At 41.8% G+C, this 16,573-nt stretch overlaps 1 protein-coding gene and 1 pseudogene across 3 annotated transcripts in view; one reads left to right on the plus strand and one right to left on the minus strand.

Annotated features, from left to right (window-relative positions):
* Positions 1–97: 97 nt before the first annotated feature.
* The window catches only part of MECP2 (methyl-CpG binding protein 2), a 46,481-nt gene continuing 30,005 nt past the window's right edge, over positions 98–16,573 (minus strand). For both annotated transcript variants that reach the window (XM_080910656.1, XM_080910655.1), the window contains 2 exons: positions 1,918–2,268; positions 98–1,490 (listed from right to left, as the gene is read on the minus strand). In XM_080910656.1, coding sequence (XP_080766782.1) covers positions 404–1,490; positions 1,918–2,268 — 1,438 coding nt within the window. In that variant the 3' untranslated portion in view covers positions 98–403. The remainder of the gene's footprint in view (positions 1,491–1,917; positions 2,269–16,573) is intronic.
* LOC308416009 (protein CEBPZOS-like) lies at positions 10,413–10,640 on the plus strand (annotated as a pseudogene). The gene has a single exon. The product of its transcript is annotated as a protein CEBPZOS-like (transcript).

Consider the following 16,573-nt stretch of genomic DNA (forward strand, 5'->3'; position numbering starts at 1 on the left):
GGGCATCAATGGCACCAAAAATGGGAGTGTCCTCTCAATTGCCCTCTCTAATGAGCACACGGGGGCGGGGGGAGCTTGTTGGGGGGAGTGCCTGGTCAACAGCTTGTCTGGTCAGTAGTATCTGCAGCAAGCCTTGTTGAAGGAGCCTAGTTTAGAAAAGTGCAAAGCTACTTCTGGCCCTGGTTAGGTCTTCAACCTGACTGTGCTTGTCGGTAAGAAAAACATCCCAATGCTCCAACTACTCCCACCCCGAAGCCACGAAACTCTAAGTTTACTGAAAGAAAAAAAAATATTTTTTATTTCAGTTAATCGGGAAGCTTTGTCAGAGCCCTACCCATAAGGAGAAGAGACAACAGCTGCCTTTATTCTTGTTGGTTTGCTTTGCAATCCGCTCTATGTAAAGTCAGCTAACTCTCTCGGTCACGGGCGTCCGGCTGTCCACAGGCTCCTCTCTGTTTGGCCTTGGCATGGAGGATGAAACAATGTCTTTGCGCTCTCCCTCCCCTCGGTGTTTGTACTTTTCTGCAACTGTAGTGGTGGTGGTGGCGGCAGCGGCAACCATGGGCTGAGTCTTAGCTGGCTCCTTGGGGCAGCCATCACTTTCCAGTGAGCCTCCTCGGGGCATCTTCTCTTCTTTGCAGATGCTGCTGCTCAAGTCCTGAGGCTCAGGGGGACTGATAGGGTCCTCAGAGCTCTCAGGCTCAGGTGGGGGTGGGGGTGGGAGCAGTGGCATGGGAGCTTTTGGGGACTCTGAGTGATGGTGGTGATGATGGTGCTCCTTCTTAGGTGGTGAGGAGGCACTGCTGCTACGCCCCTTGGGGCTGCTCTCTTTGCTTTTACGCCCAGGGCTCTTGCAGGTCTTCAGTCCCTTCCCACTCTTCTCACCAAGGGTGGACACCAGCAGGGGCTTCACCACTTCCTTGACCTCAATGCTGACTGCCTCCCGGGTCTTGCGCTTCTTGATGGGGAGCACAGTCTCCTGCACAGACCGTATGGAAGACTCCTTCACAGCTTTCTTTTTGGCCTCAGCAGCAGCAGCTGTCACCACACTCCCAGGCTTTCTACCACGTTTCTTAGGAATGGCCTGGGGGTCAGCTTCAGCTTTTCGCTTTCTTCCAGGGCGTTTGATCACCATGACCTGGGCAGATGTGGTAGCTCCACCTCCCTCACCCTTACCCCCAGGTGATGCTTGGAAAGGCATCTTGACGAGAAGTTTCCCAGGGCTCTTCTCCAGGACCCTTTTCACTTGAACACCTTCTGATGCTGCTTTTGGTCTCCCAGTGCCGCTCCCTTTGGGGCGTCCCCGACCCCTGCCAGTTCCTGGAGCTTTGGGAGATTTGGGCTTCTTAGGTGGTTTCTGCTCTCTTCTGGAGGGGCTCCCTCTCCCAGTTACCGTGAAGTCAAAATCATTAGGGTCCAAGGAGGTGTCTCCCACCTTTTCAAAGTATGCAATCAATTCTACTTTAGATCGAAAGGCTTTTCCCTGGGGACTGTAGAGACAAACAGAGAGACACAAATAATAGAAGCTTTTTGACACTGTAGAGACTGAGATAGACTTTCTTCTAAGACATTGTAAGTAAACAAGGAACAAACTTAAGTCCTAAAATTGGAGGGCACATCTAGGCCAGATGCATGGCTAGAAACCATGTTACAGCTTGCTCAGAAGCCATAACAGCTGGATCTGAAAACAGAACTTGCCTGCCTTCAAGCCTGAAACCAAAGGCCTGGTATTTGGGGATCAATGGACTGAGCCAAATCTGTTGGTTGGTACCCAGACCTAATCCACCACCAAAACATTCCTACATTTTAACCAAGGCATGGTGTCCAGCTTCTTTGAGAAGCCATTTTTTTCTATCCTAGCCTTCCTACCCACCTGGCCTTCCCTGTTCTGTAGACACAGGACTTGCTCTTACTTACTTGATCAAATAAACATCATACTTTCCAGCAGAGCGACCAGACTTCCTTTGTTTAAGCTTTCGTGTCCAACCCTCAGGCAAGGTGGGGTCATCATACATAGGTCCCCGGTCACGAATGATGGAACGCCGCTGTTTGGGGGAAGCAGAGGCTTCTGGCACTGCTGGGGCAGAGCCTGAGCTTTCTGATGTCTCTGCTTTGCCTGCCTCTGCTGGCTCTGAAGAATGGTGGGCTGAAGGCTGTAGTGGCTCATGTTTGCCCTCTTTGTCTTCCTTCTTGTCTTTCTTCACCTTCTTAAACTTCAGGGGCTTGTCTTTGAGGCCCTGGAGATCCTGGTCTTCCGACTTTTCCTCCCTGAAGTATTAAACATATATGTAAGTATTACAGAGAACAAAGCTGTCTGCAGCAGTGAGTATAGGTGAACTTGAGTGCCACACATGAGATCCCTGGCTGCTGCATATTCTCTCTGATTTTGGTAACTTCCCTAGGACAATGTATCCTTGGGCCAAGTTAGGGATGTTGGTCAACACATTTGACTTTTATCATACTTCTCCAAACCCTAGTTCTAGTGCTGTTAAGTGGCACATTGTTTTCCTCCCCTGGAATATATATATATATATATATATGCACTGTATGGCTAGCTTCTTAACATACCATTGGCAAAAGTCAGTTTATAAGTTGCACCTAGGACCCCCGTGCTTGCCACATGACAAGACAAAACATATAAGATAAATAAAATGAAACGGCAAGGCCAGAAGAGGGCATTGTATCCCTTGGGACTGAAGTTACAGATGGTTGTGATCCATGATGTGGTTGCTGGGAACTGAATCCAGGTCTTCTGGAAGAGCAGCCAGTGCTCTTAACTTCTGACCCATTGTTATAGTCTCCTGACTTTCCAATTCAAAACAAGGACTCCAACAAGATATTTCAGCACTGTAAGCTCCAGTTTCTTCATCTCAACAGTAGCTAATCTCATCCATGAGGCATTCTTTCTGTGAGAATTATGAACATAAAGGCCCCAAGGTACTGTATAACTATTGCTAACTCAGACAAATAGCAACTGCTGTCTAGGGTTCCAGTATGAGAAAAAAGGTATCTTGAGTCACATGGGTCTTTATCACAAAGTATCCCCCCCCTACACAAAAACAAACATCTAAAACCAAACCAAAGCGGGGGGGGGGGGGGTGGTGGTGGTGGAGCAAAACAATAAATAAAAGCAAAACCACATCCTCAGCAGAAACAGAGAAAGAGATGCAATAGAACAGTGTATAGTATATGGAAACTACCATATTCCAGGACAGAGACTGCCTCCTTCTACAGGTTTTGGTTCTTCTTTGTGGGGGTCCCTTTATGCACTTTAGCGTTCAAAGCCTGTCTCTGATGCTTTAATGGCCACTGTAGGGAAACAGTGAGTCTTTCTCTGACTAGAATCTGACCACACTACGCTGTACCTCTGAGTTACAGGCCAGACTAAGGAAGGTTTGGAAAAAAAGTAGCAGATGCCTAATTGGTCTAAAATGAAGAGAATTAAGGCTGTGATGTGCATCTGGAAGCCTATGGTCTGCTTACAGTTCAGTCTTCAGACTGGTTTATTCAGAATCTCTCAGTGACAGAAGAAAAGAAGGGGGTATTCACCAGCAAAGCTGACAAAGGCCAACAGGTACTCATCATGTGCATATAACTTCACAGGCCCCTTTTGAACACCAGGGCTGCTGCTCTGATTCTGAGCTTGAGAAAACCACTAAACTAACAGGGCAGGCTGGCTACTTTGGAATTCTCACTTGTATTTTGAAATATGTTAACTACCATCAAATACAAACTACATGAGCAAAGGAGCACTTTCTAGAAATCTAGCAACAAAGGCATAATAATTTTCACTAAGATTTTATTTTCACTAGCTGAGAATGCAGGCCTCTCAGGTCCTCATCACCAAGGAGTCTTGGAGAATCAACTACAGGATGCCTACATACTGGAAGGTGTGCAACTAGATGAGTGTCAAGATCTTTTTGATGTAAACAAAACAAACTGCAGACACATTTTCCATATGTATCAGGTATACAGGATTGTAGGCTAGCCTAGAAACTAATGAAGTCTAGAGTAGGTGAAAACTAGGTAAGAGCTCTTGTTGAACACCTCTTAGAATATACTTTTGTCTAATGGATTACATCAATATTTATATACTTAAAAGTAACAAAACTGTAATATTATAATGCATGCAAACAGGAAAACGAAGCTTCACTGTATTATCAAATGTCACGCACTATACAAAAAAGACTAACTTTTGACCACAGTACTTCTGTAATGGGATACAGTCCAGAGCCAATAGTAATATTTCAGGGGCAGTATATACATTAAACCAGTTCAAAGGCAAAATGGGTGACTCTGATTCTGGGGCATCCTGTAGTGCCAGTAACACTACGGATGGGAGTACAAATACAGTGAGGGTGAAGGAGGGGGAATAGCCTAGGCATGGCCAAGGATGTAGGCCATAATGAATTTGGGATCTGTATAGCAGGGGATCAACAAGGCAGAAGTAAGTTAAGAATTACGGGCAGACAGCAGTGCCAATGAATGAGAAAGAGAAGTCTGGGTGAGGAACAGGCACTCAACAGCATTTCTGTAGCTACTAGCTATAAATGTGGGGGCCCCCATTGTACTTTATTAATTGAGTTATATCCTTTCAAATTGAAAACATTTGTAGCAAATAACAACTATATAGTGATTTTTAATTCTGTGTACTGAAAGGCCCACAGATGTTTGGCATTCTATTTTCTCATTACTAGTTAAGGAGGAAGGAAAAGGGAGGAAGAAGAAATACTGAGATTGGTCTATCCGTGAATCACTCTGTAGCTAAGACCAGCCCCTGACCTCCATTCTCTTCAGTGCTGGGATTACAAACAAGTTTCATCATACCAGCTATTTCTCTATTTAAAAACAAGTAATAAAGCTGGAATTATGGCTCAGTGGTTAAGAGCACTTACTGCTCTTGCAGAGGAACCAGGTTTGGTTCTCAGCTTTTCAGCATCCATATGACCACTCAGAATCACTTGTAGCTCCAGGTCCAGGGGATCTGCCACCCTTTGCTGTTGGCCTCTGTCAGTTCCTGCATGCATGTGGTGCACATACAGACAAGCAGGAACACACATGCACATATAAATTTAAAAATTAACAAAACCCCACAAAGCACCCTGGATTCTTTCTGGATGTGAAATGAAGATAAAAAGGATACAAATGATGCAATTCCAATGAACTGACACTTGTCCAAGGGCCTGTTCAGTCCTAGGGCAAGTTGTCATCACTATAGAATTCAAGGGAGAAGGGCTAGGCTGTGGTGCCAGATGACTTCCCAAGGTTGCCATCCAAGAGGGTCTGTGCTGTTTAGTGAAGTACATTTCCAAAGAAACCAAATACTCTTTTATCCCCCCTCTCATCAGAAAACCACCATGTTCAATTTTGGAATGTTACAGATAAAGGAAAAAGGAAGCTCAACTATACAAAGTAACTTGTCTGAGGTCACTGTCCAGTTTATGGCCAGGATTTACAACGAATTTAGTATCACTACAAATATGTGCATTTATCAACTGTCTTTGTTATTGTGTCTTATACTATTAATCACTGTGATATCCTTCATGTATCAACAGCAGCTTTAGGCCTGCTTTTTCCTGTCTTTTCACTTGGAGATCTTTCATCCTGTAGATTAAGATAGCACTTCTCAGAGGGCTTTCCTGCTCCTGCCTCTCTCATCAAGTGACCTGGAAGCAGGGCACCACTATCCTACACTCTTGATGAACATAAAATATACCACTGCATATCCCATCTTCCTGCACAGTGCTCAGCAAGACGTAACACTTAATAAATGTATGCCAAGTGAAGTCAGGGCACAGACTGTGTGCTATATCTACTTTTTTTTTTTTTGATGTCTATATCTCTGACCAAAGGCTAGGTTTGTGCTTCAGATAGGCTTTGAATAAACTAGCAATAGCATGTTGGACATCAGTGGCTTGGAATTGGCAGAAGATGAGATTGGAGAAGTCCCTGAGGGTCCTAGAGTGACAGGATGGTAATATAGAAGATGATTACAACAGTAGGACCGCTCAGTTTCCAGGTAACATAGCACACAACCCTCGTGTGGAAACACCTAAACATGCTGAACTAAACAAATATCTTAGAGAAGACATGACAGAACGTGTTAAACACATTTACAAGAAAAGAAGAAATATACAGACTAAAGAGTAAGAAGACTAAGGAGAAAGAATATTTGAATGTTAACACAAGACCCTGGACTAGATTCTAGTTTTAAAGACACACACAAAGCATTAATGGGATATCCAGGGAAATGTGAACAAGGCTCTATATTAGCTTATTGCTAAACTTCCGGACTGTTGTAATTAGACTGTGTGCTATTAGGAAAGTCAGCCCTAAGTATTTATAAGTGAACATCATGATGCCTTCCAACTCTCAAGGGGAACCTGATTCAGGGGTCAAAGTATAGTGTCAATGTTATATAACATGTTTCAAAAGAGGAAATGTATCAGAAACTCTACTAGTTTATGGCAATTAAAAATCTTTTGAGACATGAGTCTCTTTATTATGTAGCTCTGGTGGTTCTAGAACTCACTATGTAGATCAGGCTGGCTACTAACACACAGAAATCCACTTGCCTATGCCTTCTAAGTGCTGGGATTAAAGTGTACATCACCTCACCCAGCATGATGTCAATTTTTAATGGTTATGCTAGGCAGTGCTCTACCACTGAGTCATATCCTTAGCTCTAAGAGTAGTTATTTTGAAGTAGTAACAAGCAAGCTTCTTAGCAAAGAGAATAAGTGCCTTTGTGTCACAAGGAAACAATAAGAAACAACTGGACTTAGAAATCAGATGCAAGACGGATCACTGCAAGTTCTAGATCAGGCTGCATATTACATACATGATGAGTTCTAGGCTAGCTAGCACTACATATCCATACCTTGTTATTCATTTTTTGTTTTGTTTTCCAAAACAGGGTCTCATTATGTAGCTCTTGCTATCCTGGAACAAAATATGGAGACTAGGCTGGCCTTTAACTCTCACATATCCATCTCTTCTGATTCCCAAATGCTGGGATTAAAGGTCTGTACAGGTTGATTTTTTTCTTAAAAAAGCAAAACAAAAAGAAACACCTGGAAACCTTGATGAAACACTGTCTTTTAGTAGCTCAAACAGACATAATGCCTAACCACAACACTACACTGTATATGGTGAAGCTCCCATGTGGGGACGAAACAGATATAAAGCTACAGCCTTCATGTTTAAGAAAAAAAGCACTGCCAGAGGTAGCCTAATCTGGGCTCCAAGAACTTGTCTGCCTAGGAGCAAATGACATCCAGAATCTTCTGAGGCAACATGAGAAATGGAGCAGGCTGATTATGGTGAAGAAAGGATGGCCGTAGTGTGCAAGATAAGGTCTCACAAAGTCCAGGCTAGTCTGGAACTCTTGATGCTCCCAAGTTCTGGGATTACAGGTGCATACCATGTCCAGCTTTGTAACCATGATTTTAAATGCTTGTATGTGCTGGTGTGTGTGCACGTTTGTGTGTATATTCACAGGCACACATGAATGTAAAAGCCAGAAGACAATTTTGAGTGTCATCTTTAAGAATAAGACTTCCTTTGAGATCTCTTACTATGTCCCAGAACTCATCAGTTAGGCTAACTATCTTGGCCACTGAGTTCCAGGGATCATCCTTTTTTCACCTCCTCAGTGCTGGGGTTTCAAGGGTGTGCCATCATATCCAGCTTTGTATGTAGGCTCTTGGGAATCAAACTGAGGTTTTCATAATTGTGAGGCATCTCTTAGCCCCTATGAGTAAACATTTTTAATGGTTTCACTAGTGAGGTCTAGTTACCAAACCACGTTTGTTATGTTTCCACCCTAGCTTTTCCTTTAAAAACTCATACTTCTGCGCTGGGTAAAGCACTTGCCTTTTATGTGTGAGGCTCCTGGTTTAATACACAGCACTGAAAAAAAAAACTATTTCCCTATCCCCCCAAAATTGGAACAGATCATAGATCTTAAAATCTATAAAGCACAAAGTAATGCTCTTGGGTAATAAAACAACATTGGGTATTCCACAGCTAGGATGTAAATATTAGGTCAAAGCCTTCACTGGATGCAGAAAAAGAAAATTAAGAGTTGGATAAATCTTGTTGAACTTGGAGGCCAAATCATTATATCCCAAGGAGTTGGGGAGTAAGAATTACTTGTGTTTTATAGTAACAGTTATCTATAGTAACACCTGGAGGCAATACTGGGAGGCTATGTTCTGTTCTCAGCAGGCCAACATGGGTAGCCTAAGTCCCTCAAATAACCGTACTTGATCAAAGGCTAATCACAATCCCTAAGACTTTTAAACTTAAAAAAATGGGGAAGAAATAGGTGTGGTGGTGCATACCTTTTATCCCAGCACTCAGGAGGCAGAGGCAGGTGGATCTGTGTGAGTTTGAGGCCAGCCTGGTCTACAAAGAGAGTTCCAGGACAGCCTTAGCTGTTACACAGAGAAACTCCGTTTCAGAAAAAACAAAACAAAACAAAACAAGGGAGGTGGGTTGGGTATGTCTCAGTAGAGTGTTTTTGTAATATTCACATGCATGTTCTAAGTTCTATCTCTAGTATTACAAAAAAGGGGGAGCTGAGTGTGGTGGCACTCACTTGTAAGTTCAGTGGTCAAGAGGCTGAGAGACAGAAGGACTGAAAGTTCAGTGTTGGCCTGGATTATGTAGAGACCTTGTCTCAAAGAAAACAAGGAAAATGTGTTGGTTAGTTTTATGTCAACTTGACACAAACTATGGTCACTTGAGAAGAGCAACTCTCGATTGAGAAAAATGTCTCCACAAGACTGTCCTGTAGGCATATCTGCAGTACATTTTCTTAGTGATTAATCTGAGAGGGAGGGCTAAGCCACTGTGGGTAGTGTCACCACTGAGCTGGGTAGTCCTGGATGCTGTAAGAAAGCTGGCTGAGTAAGCTATGAGAAGAAAGAGCAAGCAAGTCAGTAAACAGCATCCTTTACGGCCTCTGCTTCAGTTCCTGCCTTTAGGTTCTTTTTCTGTGTTCTAGCCCTGACTTCCCTCAGTAATGAACTTTTCTTTTTGTTTTTGTTTTGTGTTTGGAGATGGTTTCCTTTGTGTAGCCCTGGCTGAGTAACGAACTATTAAGTTTTAAGAAAAAATAAACTCCTCCCCAGGTTGTTTTTGGTCATAGTGTTTTACACAGCAATAGGAACCCTAACTAAGAAAAGTACTAAAAAGCCAGGTGAAACCACCAGCTAAAACATATTCACTTGAATTGGAACCCAGCACAATTCCTCTCTTGCATGAGCTCTAGGACAAAATTCAGCAACTTAGCAACATTCTAAGTCTAATTTCACTCATACCCAAGCCCACCTTCCTCATGTATGTATGCACTAGGCCAATTTCAGGATAGAATGTTTCTCAGCCCCCTTCATTTCTGGTTATCTCATGAAGTAACACAAGTCAAAACACCACACAAGACCTTCACGGTCTTAGGGCAGAATAGAGGCTACTTCCACACACAACGGTATGGGGCCAAAGAACAAGATTAGTTTCTTTACACCAGTTGCTTCCGAACTACAGTGTGATTCAATTGTTGCACTCATTCCTTCCCACTTTTTTCTGCTGGTAGAATCTCTAAGTTAGGGAGGCTTCTCTGCATGAAGTAGTATAAAGGCAGCACCAATTTGAAATTACACCTTCAGCTGTTTAAATATCCCTGAAATCAAACTGGCACTGAAACAGTCTTTTAAGGTCTCTAAGGAAGAGGGAAAAAGTTGTAGCTTGAAGGCTACAATGGTAGAGTCTGAACTTTAGCTGCCTGGATCTAAATTCAGTATGTATTCTAAAATCTCTCCGACTAAGATGCAAGAAACGACCTGTCTTTAAAAAAAATTGGATATTTCTTTACTTACATTTCAAATGTTATTTCCAGGCTTCCCCTCTGGAATCCCCCTATCCCATCCCCTTCCCCCTGCCTCTATGAGAGTGTTCCCCCACCCACCCACCCTATCCCACCTTCCTGTCCTGGCATTCCCCTACACTGGGGTATTGAGCCTTCACAGAACCAAGGGCCTCTCCTCCAATTGATGCCAGACAAGGCCATCATCTGCTACATACGCATCTGGAGCCATGGGTCCCTCTATGTGTACTCTTTGGTTGGTGGTTTGTCCCTGGTAGCTCTGGTGGGTCTGGTTGGTTGATATTATTGTACTTCCTATGGGGTTGTAAACCCCTTCACCTCCTTATGACCTATGTCTTAATTAGCCTAAAGAAACATAATGAAAGACTGAAATATTTTCACATTAGTAAAATTTACTGAAATGAAATTGAGTTGAGTAAATATAAAGTTCAAGTAAATATAAAGACTAAAGGAAACCAATTCTTTATAGTACACCTCATTTTTAGAGGTATATAAAATTAAAACCTATTGCAGAGGCTTCAGGACCATGGAACCTCTGGCAAGGAAGATCTTTAAAGAAACTTTTGCCACTGAGCTTGTGGGTGTCTTTGGAGCTTATTTTTTGTTTAAAAAGATGAATTGAAGCCAAGATTTCTGGCAAACAATGAGCAAGACATTTCCCTTCATTTTGGAAGTTTATTACAAATCCATTAAACAGCCTGGAATGTATGGGATTAGAGAGAAAGATCAGAAAAAAATGAATAGCAAAAATTAAGGATTAGGTCCCCGATCAATGTTTATCTTTACAAGAGACCAACAGTATCAGAATTAAAAATCCACAGCTGACATAAATGAAGTTTGTAATATGTGAAACAAAATATAAATTGTAATTCAGGACTTTTTCTTTAGGCTTGAAAAAGCTGACTGAAGAATGTTTATTGCATTATCAATAAACTTTTATTTATGCTACTGAAAATAAAATATCTATTAAAATAAAAATGAAAACCCAAAAACAAATCCACTGTGTCAGTTATAACTAACAACAACAACAATAAAATCCCACTCCTAAATGAGTGATGACATGCACCTATATATAATCCTAGCACTTGGGAGGCAGAGACTAGAAGTTCAAGGCAATCCTTGACTACACAGTGGGTTTGAGATTGGGTTCCTTCAAACAAACAAAAATGAAACAAAACAACACAAAAAGTTCTATAGTGAAAAAGTCTTGATAGCTCTGAGGCCAAAGTGTTATATATAGAGTTCCTATGACCTAGCAATTCCAATTTGAAGTACAGATTCCAAAAATTTGAGAATAGGCCTACAAACAGATGCTTGTATAGTGATGGATGAATGGAGAATCTCTAAGTACAATGGAATGTTATTTAATGTCAAAACAGAAAGGAATTCTGATACAGCATAACATGGATGAGTCTAGAGAAAACATTCTGTGACACAAAAGTCCACACAGTGTGATTCTATTCAAATAAAATTTATAAGCAAATCGGTAGTAACAGAAAGTCATTTGCAAGGGCTGTGGGTAATAAGAAGTGATTACAAATGGATATGAGGGATTTTTTTCTCCAGGGTGGTGAGTGATGAAAATGTTTGGGAATTACATATATGATGGTTCCACAACACTCTGAATATACTTGATACCACTGAATTGTACACAATGTTCATTTATTTTTTGCAGTGTTGGGGATTGAACCCAGGCTGTATTTGTGGTAGGCAAGTGTTCCATCAATCGCTAAATCCCTAACTCTTTTTAAAAAATTTAATGTTGAGATAGGGTCTCACAAAAAGTTTTTTGCAGTTTTTGAATGCAATCTGTAGCCCAGGCAGGCCTTGGAATGTGTAATTGTTCTGCCTCAGCCTCCAGAGTAGCTGGGATTACATCCTGTACCACTCACTAGGCTCAAACTGAACTACAATTTTATGTATTTATGCATATATAAATATATATTCATATAACTAAAACTTATGATGACCTTGAATTTCTGATCCTCTTGCCTCTATCTCCTTAGTGTATGCCAACATGTACTATTTATATGGTGCTGGAGATTAAAATCAGGACTTTATGCATGCCAGGAAAATACTCTACCAATTGAACCATATTCCCATTTTTTTTAAAGACAGATTCTTGCTATTCTTTAAAGACAGGTTAACCACAATTTATGATCCTCCTGCTTCTGCCTCCCAAGTGCTGATTAAATAGGTATGTACCGCTACTGCAAATTCCCCAGAAAGGAATTTAGTTCAAGAAGCCTAACAACTAGGAGTTTTGGTCAGGTTGTAGATTATTAGCTAAATATCTTCGGGGCAGTTCAGTATCACAAAAACTGTGGTAAAATAAACACAGGCATAAAGCTTACCATTAATTGCATCTAGTAATCATTACTATTATCTAGTTCCTGCATATTTGGAAATTCTCAAAGGAAACCCTGTATTCATAGGTAGCTGCTAACTTTCAAATTTCTTTCAGTCCCTAACAACCACTTATCTATTCCTGTTACTGAACTGACCTATTATGTACATTTCATTATTCACAGTGGTGTCATAAATTTTGTGGCCTTTTGTGACTCATGGCTTATTTTTTCCATGTAGCATAATGTCTTTAAAGTATCATGGATCAGAATATCCCTGTTTGGTGTTTTTTTTAAAGACATGTTTTCTTTGTATAACCTTGGCTGTCCTTGAACTCAGAGATCTGCCTGCCTTTGCATCTTGGTGATGGGGAGTGGAGGTATACAGATCCAAGAAGCTCGCTGATAAACCATGTTTCAAGGGAGAAAGGCATAAAGTGACAGAGCAGGATATCTGAGATTCTCTTCTAGTTTCCACACATGTACTCAGAGCCACACAGACCTGCACACCTACAAAAACATTTAAAATTCCTTGATTATCCATTGATGGACACATGGGTTCTTTTCATCCTTTGGGTATTAGGAATAGTGTTTCTACAAGTTTTATGTGAACATACATTTTAATTCTCTTCTATTTATAAACCTATGAGTTATTGTTATAGCATGTGATTACTCTTATGTTTAACATTCTGAGAAGCTGACAGACTGCTTTCCCTTTAGCAGTACTTAAAATGTTCTGGAGCTAGATAGAAGTAAAGTGGGGTGGCAGAAATGCTTCTTGAATGCTTAGTAGCTAGTGGCAGGGTTTAAATAGAAGTCATCCTAGAACCAGAGCATGGTGGTACATCCCATTAGTCTAATACTTCCAGGAAAATTTTGTGTTGCTCCATCTTACTCACTTAACTTACTTGATCATGCATTACACAATGCCCCTTAAACATCTATGTATCTTGTTCATGCCACACTTGGGCTATCAATAAAGACTCTCTACTTGAATGAAGCATCTGCTGCTGTTTTTTCTTGTATGGATGGTGTTCCAAAATAGCAGCTTTGATGAACATAAAGGATCAGTGCTAGGAGCTAGGGAAGACTTATCAAGTAGCCAGAAAGGCTCCAGAACAGGGATAAAATGGCTACTCTAGGACTCACCAAGGAAGAAAAAACAATCAGGTCAAGGTTACAAACTGGTAGTCAAAAAATCCAGGTAGGGTGTCTTTCTCACAGACTGACCTCATAAATGAGATTAGAAGAGAGAAAATGTCAGAGTCACTGCTTATACAGGCTTTCATTCATTTCTTCCACTGAGAAGCCTATATTATAAGCAACTTTTGTTTCCTCACTTTCCCTTGGGATTTTGACTCTGTTCTAGCAGGCTTCTCTTCCTCTTCTGGTAGTTCCGAGATAGGGAAAGGAGGTCCAGTGATCTGCCCAAATCCGGATCCATCTCAAGTGGAGGCTCCAAGGCCTGTCACTATTACTGATGCTATGGTATACTTACAGACAGGAGCCTGTCATGACTGCCCTCCAAGAGGCCCAACAAGCAGCTGCCCCAGACAGATGCAGATATTAACACCCAATCAATGGACTGAAGTCGGAGAACCCTGTGGCTGAATTAGAAAAAGGCTGGAAGAAGTTGAGGTGGAGGGCAAACCCCAAAGGAAGACCAGCAGTCTCAACTGACCTGAACCCCCAAGATCTCTCAAATACTGAGCCACCAACCAGGCAGCATACACCAGCTGATATGAGGCCCCCAACACATATATAGCAGAGGACTGCCTGGTCTGGTCTCAGTGAGAAAAGATGCACCTAACCCTCGAGAGACTTGAAGACCCAGGGAGTGGGAAGGACTGGTGGGGTGGAGACATCCTGTTGGAGACAGGGGTGGGTAGAAATGGGATGAGGAACTGTGAGAGGATGCTGGATCTGAAGGCGGATAATGACTGGATTGTAACAAACAAAAATTAAAATGAATAAATAAAAAATGTATTTAAACATATGCCCATGTTGGGGTGAGTGTGCATGTGTGGCTGGCACTAGATTTTTTGGAGCTGGAGTTACAGAGACAAAAGCTGCCTAATGTGAGTGCTATAAATTGAAGTCTGGTCCTTTGCAAGCTCTCTTAATTGCTAAGCCATAATCTTCTTGGTATTTTTAAGACAAGAGTAGGTGAGGAACACTGGCAGAGCCTGATTCACATCCCTGCACAGGACTCAGGAGCTTTTCCTCCCATTTTGATAGTTAAGCAGCCTCTGTTATAATCATTCAACCTAAGAGCTGTAGCAGGGACACAGCCAAAAACAATGCATGAAGGAATGGTTGAGCTGAGTTCCACTGGAATTTTATATGCAAAAACAAGCAGTGGAAGCGGGTATGGTATGGTGACACATAACTATAATTCCAGCATTCTGGAAACTGAGGCAGCAGGATCAGAGGTTGGAGGCCAATCTGGGCTATACAGTAAGGCTGTCACAAACAAACTGAACTAAATCAGGCAGTGAGCCAGAGCTAACTCCTGGGATGTGGCTCACCAGCTGCTGGTGTTAATTGAAGAGAAGCTACATAAACAAGCTACTGGCATTTTTCAGTGATTATAGAGGTTACTTGGCCTCCATTCAAACTCCTAAGGTAGGGTGAGAAGTTCTCCAAACACAAAATGTTACCTAGAGACTGTGGAGTCCCAGAAGAGGTACAAGATAACAGTTTTCTTTCTTTTCTTGGCCATACATGCCTTTATTTATTTATTTATTTATTTATTTATTTATTTATTTATTTATTTATTCATTCATTCATTTATTTATTTTACATTAGATACTCTCTGTATTTACACTTGAAATGTTATCTCCTTCCCCCAACCCACTCCCATCCCCCTCCACTAGTCTTCTAGAAGGTGTACTCACTCCTAATCACCCTCCCCACCCCAGTGCCTTGGCATTCCCCTACACCAGAAAATGCGCTCTCCCACTGATGCCAGACACTGGTATCTTTAGCTACATACGTAACTGGAGCCATAGGTTTGTGCACAAAGGTTGGTGTTTTAATCCATGGGAGATTTGGAGGGTTTGGTTGGTTGATAATGTTGTTCTTCCCATGAGGTTGCAACCCCTTTCAGCTCCTTCAGTCCTTTCTTTAGCACCTTCATTGGGGTGCCCATGTTCAGTCCGATGATTAGCTGCAAATATGCTCAGCTGTATCTATATGACTCTAGCATAGTCCCTGAGGAGGCATCCATATCAGGCTGCTGCCAGTAAGCACTTCTTGGCATCAGCAATAGTGCTTGGATTTGGTGGCTGCATATGGGGTGGATCCCCTGGTGAGGTGGCTTCTGAGTGATCTTTTCTTCAATCCCTGCTTCTCTATTTGACCTTGTATTTCCTTCCATGAGTGTTTTGTTCTTCCTCCTAAGAAGAACTGAGGCATCCCCATTTTGGCCTTCCTTCTTTTTGAGCTTCATAATGTCTGTGAATTGTTTCTTGGGTATTCAGAGCTTTCTGGGGCTACTATCAGCTTATCAGTGACTGCATATTGTGTCTGTTCTTTTGTGACTGGGTTACCTCACTCAGGATGACAGCTTTTAGTTCCATCCATTTGCCTAGGAATTTCATGACGTCATTGTTTTTAGTAGCTGAGTAGTACTCCATCGTGTAAATGTACCACAATTTTTGAATCCATTCCTCTGTATGATAACAGTTTTTTTTTTTTAAAGGACTGAACAATGCCAACAAAGAAGAGGGCTTGTTTCTGGCCATAACAATGTGAAGGTCCACTGGAGACTGCTATAATTATTTCATGGAACACAGGAATGTTTATATGCTTTTATACAGTCAATTACAGGAGGTGAGGGAAGGGTCCATGAGCAGAGAATGCTGGAAGAATTTGATTAAAAGGGGAGGTAGAGACTAAACAGAGGCTGAAGATTTGCATGGCTAAACAGGAAATTCTAAAACACATTTTTATGATTATGAGTGTGATTCATGAGGAGAGAAGACAAATAAAGTCCCAGGGACATGCAACAGCACTAGACAGCACAAGCTGGACAGACAAGAAATCCTTGTCATCAAGAGGTCTGTGTTAGGCTCTGTGGGTGGAACAGGTTTTAGTCATGCATGACTAAGTCTAGTCCATGAGTATGGGGATGTGTGGCTGAGGTCACTGGAATGGAGGTGATCAAGGAGATGGAAAGTCTGACACTAGAAAGGTTGTTAACATGTGCAATGTAGTCACCTTCAGGATGAGAGGGGCTGAGAGAAAAAGACAGAAGCTGTGGGTATAAAGATGTTGAGTATCATAGCCCTTATGTTTCTAAGGTATACAGGATAGGAAACAATCAACCAGCTCCTGTTGG

This window comes from Micromys minutus (assembly GCF_963924665.1).
Source record: "Micromys minutus genome assembly, chromosome: X".
In the NCBI taxonomy this organism is placed as follows: Eukaryota; Metazoa; Chordata; class Mammalia; order Rodentia; family Muridae; genus Micromys; species Micromys minutus.